A 1,090-nucleotide genomic window follows, 5' to 3' on the forward strand; every position below is an offset into this window, starting at 1 on the left:
GACCCCATCCCACTGACCCAACCTGACCCCATCCCACTGACCCCACCTCACTGACCCCATCCCACTGACCCCATCCCACTGACCCCACCCCACTGACCCAACCCAACCCCACCCCACTGACCCCACCGCGCTGACCCCATCCCACTGACCCCATTCCACTGACCCAACCCCACCCCACTGACCCCACCCCACTGACCCCACCCCACAGACCCCACCCCCCCCCACCGACCCCACCCCACTGACCCACACGAGGAACCCAACCCCCAAGCCCCCCGCTGCCCCTGGCACGGCCCCCGACCCCGCGGTTGTGCCGCAGGCATGGAGTGGATCCCGACGGGGGCGCGGGCCGTGGTCGGGACCATCAATGGCTACTGCTACACCCTGGGCCAGTTCGTGCTGGCGGCCGCGGCCTTCGCGCTCCCGCGCTGGCGGCAGCTCCAGCTCGTCGTGTCCCTGCCCTTCTTCGTCTTCTTCTTCTACTCCTGGTACGGGACCCTCAGCGCCCACCCCTGTCCTGGGTTTGGGGGGAAAAAAAGGGATATCGGGGCTGTGGGGTCTTTAAAGGGTGGGAGAGACCCCCCTCGAGTGCCGGGGTTGCCCCCGACCTTGCCCCGACCCCTCTGTCCGGGGTCCCCTGGGGTGGAGGGGGGCGCAGGGACCCCCAGATCCCAGAGCCTCCCCCGACACCTCGGTCCGGGACCCTTTGGGGGCGGTGGGAGGTGGGGGGTTCGGGACCCCCGAGCCCACCCCGGCCGTCCCCAGGCTGTACGTGGAGTCGGCGCGCTGGCAAGTGACCTCGGGGCGAGCGGACCTGGCCCTGCGGGGGCTCCGCAAGGTCGCGCGGGTCAACGGCCGCAAGGAGGAGGGGGACAAGCTCAGCGAGGAGGTGGGGGGGGGGGGCGGGGGACCTCCCAGACCCCTCTGAACCCCCAAATTCCCTTGATCTGCCCCTAAATCCCCCCCAGTTCCCCGGCAGCTTCCCCTGTACCCCTGACCCGCCCCGATCGTGGCAGGTCCCCCAAATCCTCCCCCGTTCTCCCATCGATCCCCCCAGATCCCCTCTGTCAGATCGTGATTCCCCCCCGCCGCC

The 1,090-nt window shown here is 70.2% G+C and overlaps 1 protein-coding gene across 1 annotated transcript in view; it reads left to right on the forward strand.

Moving 5' to 3' along the window:
* Nucleotides 1-998, forward strand: part of LOC121660988 (solute carrier family 22 member 6-like) — a 4,302-nt gene extending 3,304 nt beyond the window's left edge. Inside the window, exons 5-6 of the mRNA XM_042020627.1 lie at nucleotides 317-485; nucleotides 763-998. Coding sequence (XP_041876561.1) covers nucleotides 317-485; nucleotides 763-925 — 332 coding nt within the window. The 3' untranslated portion in view covers nucleotides 926-998. The remainder of the gene's footprint in view (nucleotides 1-316; nucleotides 486-762) is intronic.
* The last annotated feature ends 92 nt before the right edge of the window (nucleotides 999-1,090 follow it).

This window comes from Corvus kubaryi, unplaced genomic scaffold, assembly GCF_017639235.1.
Source record: "Corvus kubaryi isolate FWS band 111438036 unplaced genomic scaffold, C.kubaryi_AGA036_p1.0 37034, whole genome shotgun sequence".
NCBI classification, from domain to species: domain Eukaryota; kingdom Metazoa; phylum Chordata; class Aves; order Passeriformes; family Corvidae; genus Corvus; species Corvus kubaryi.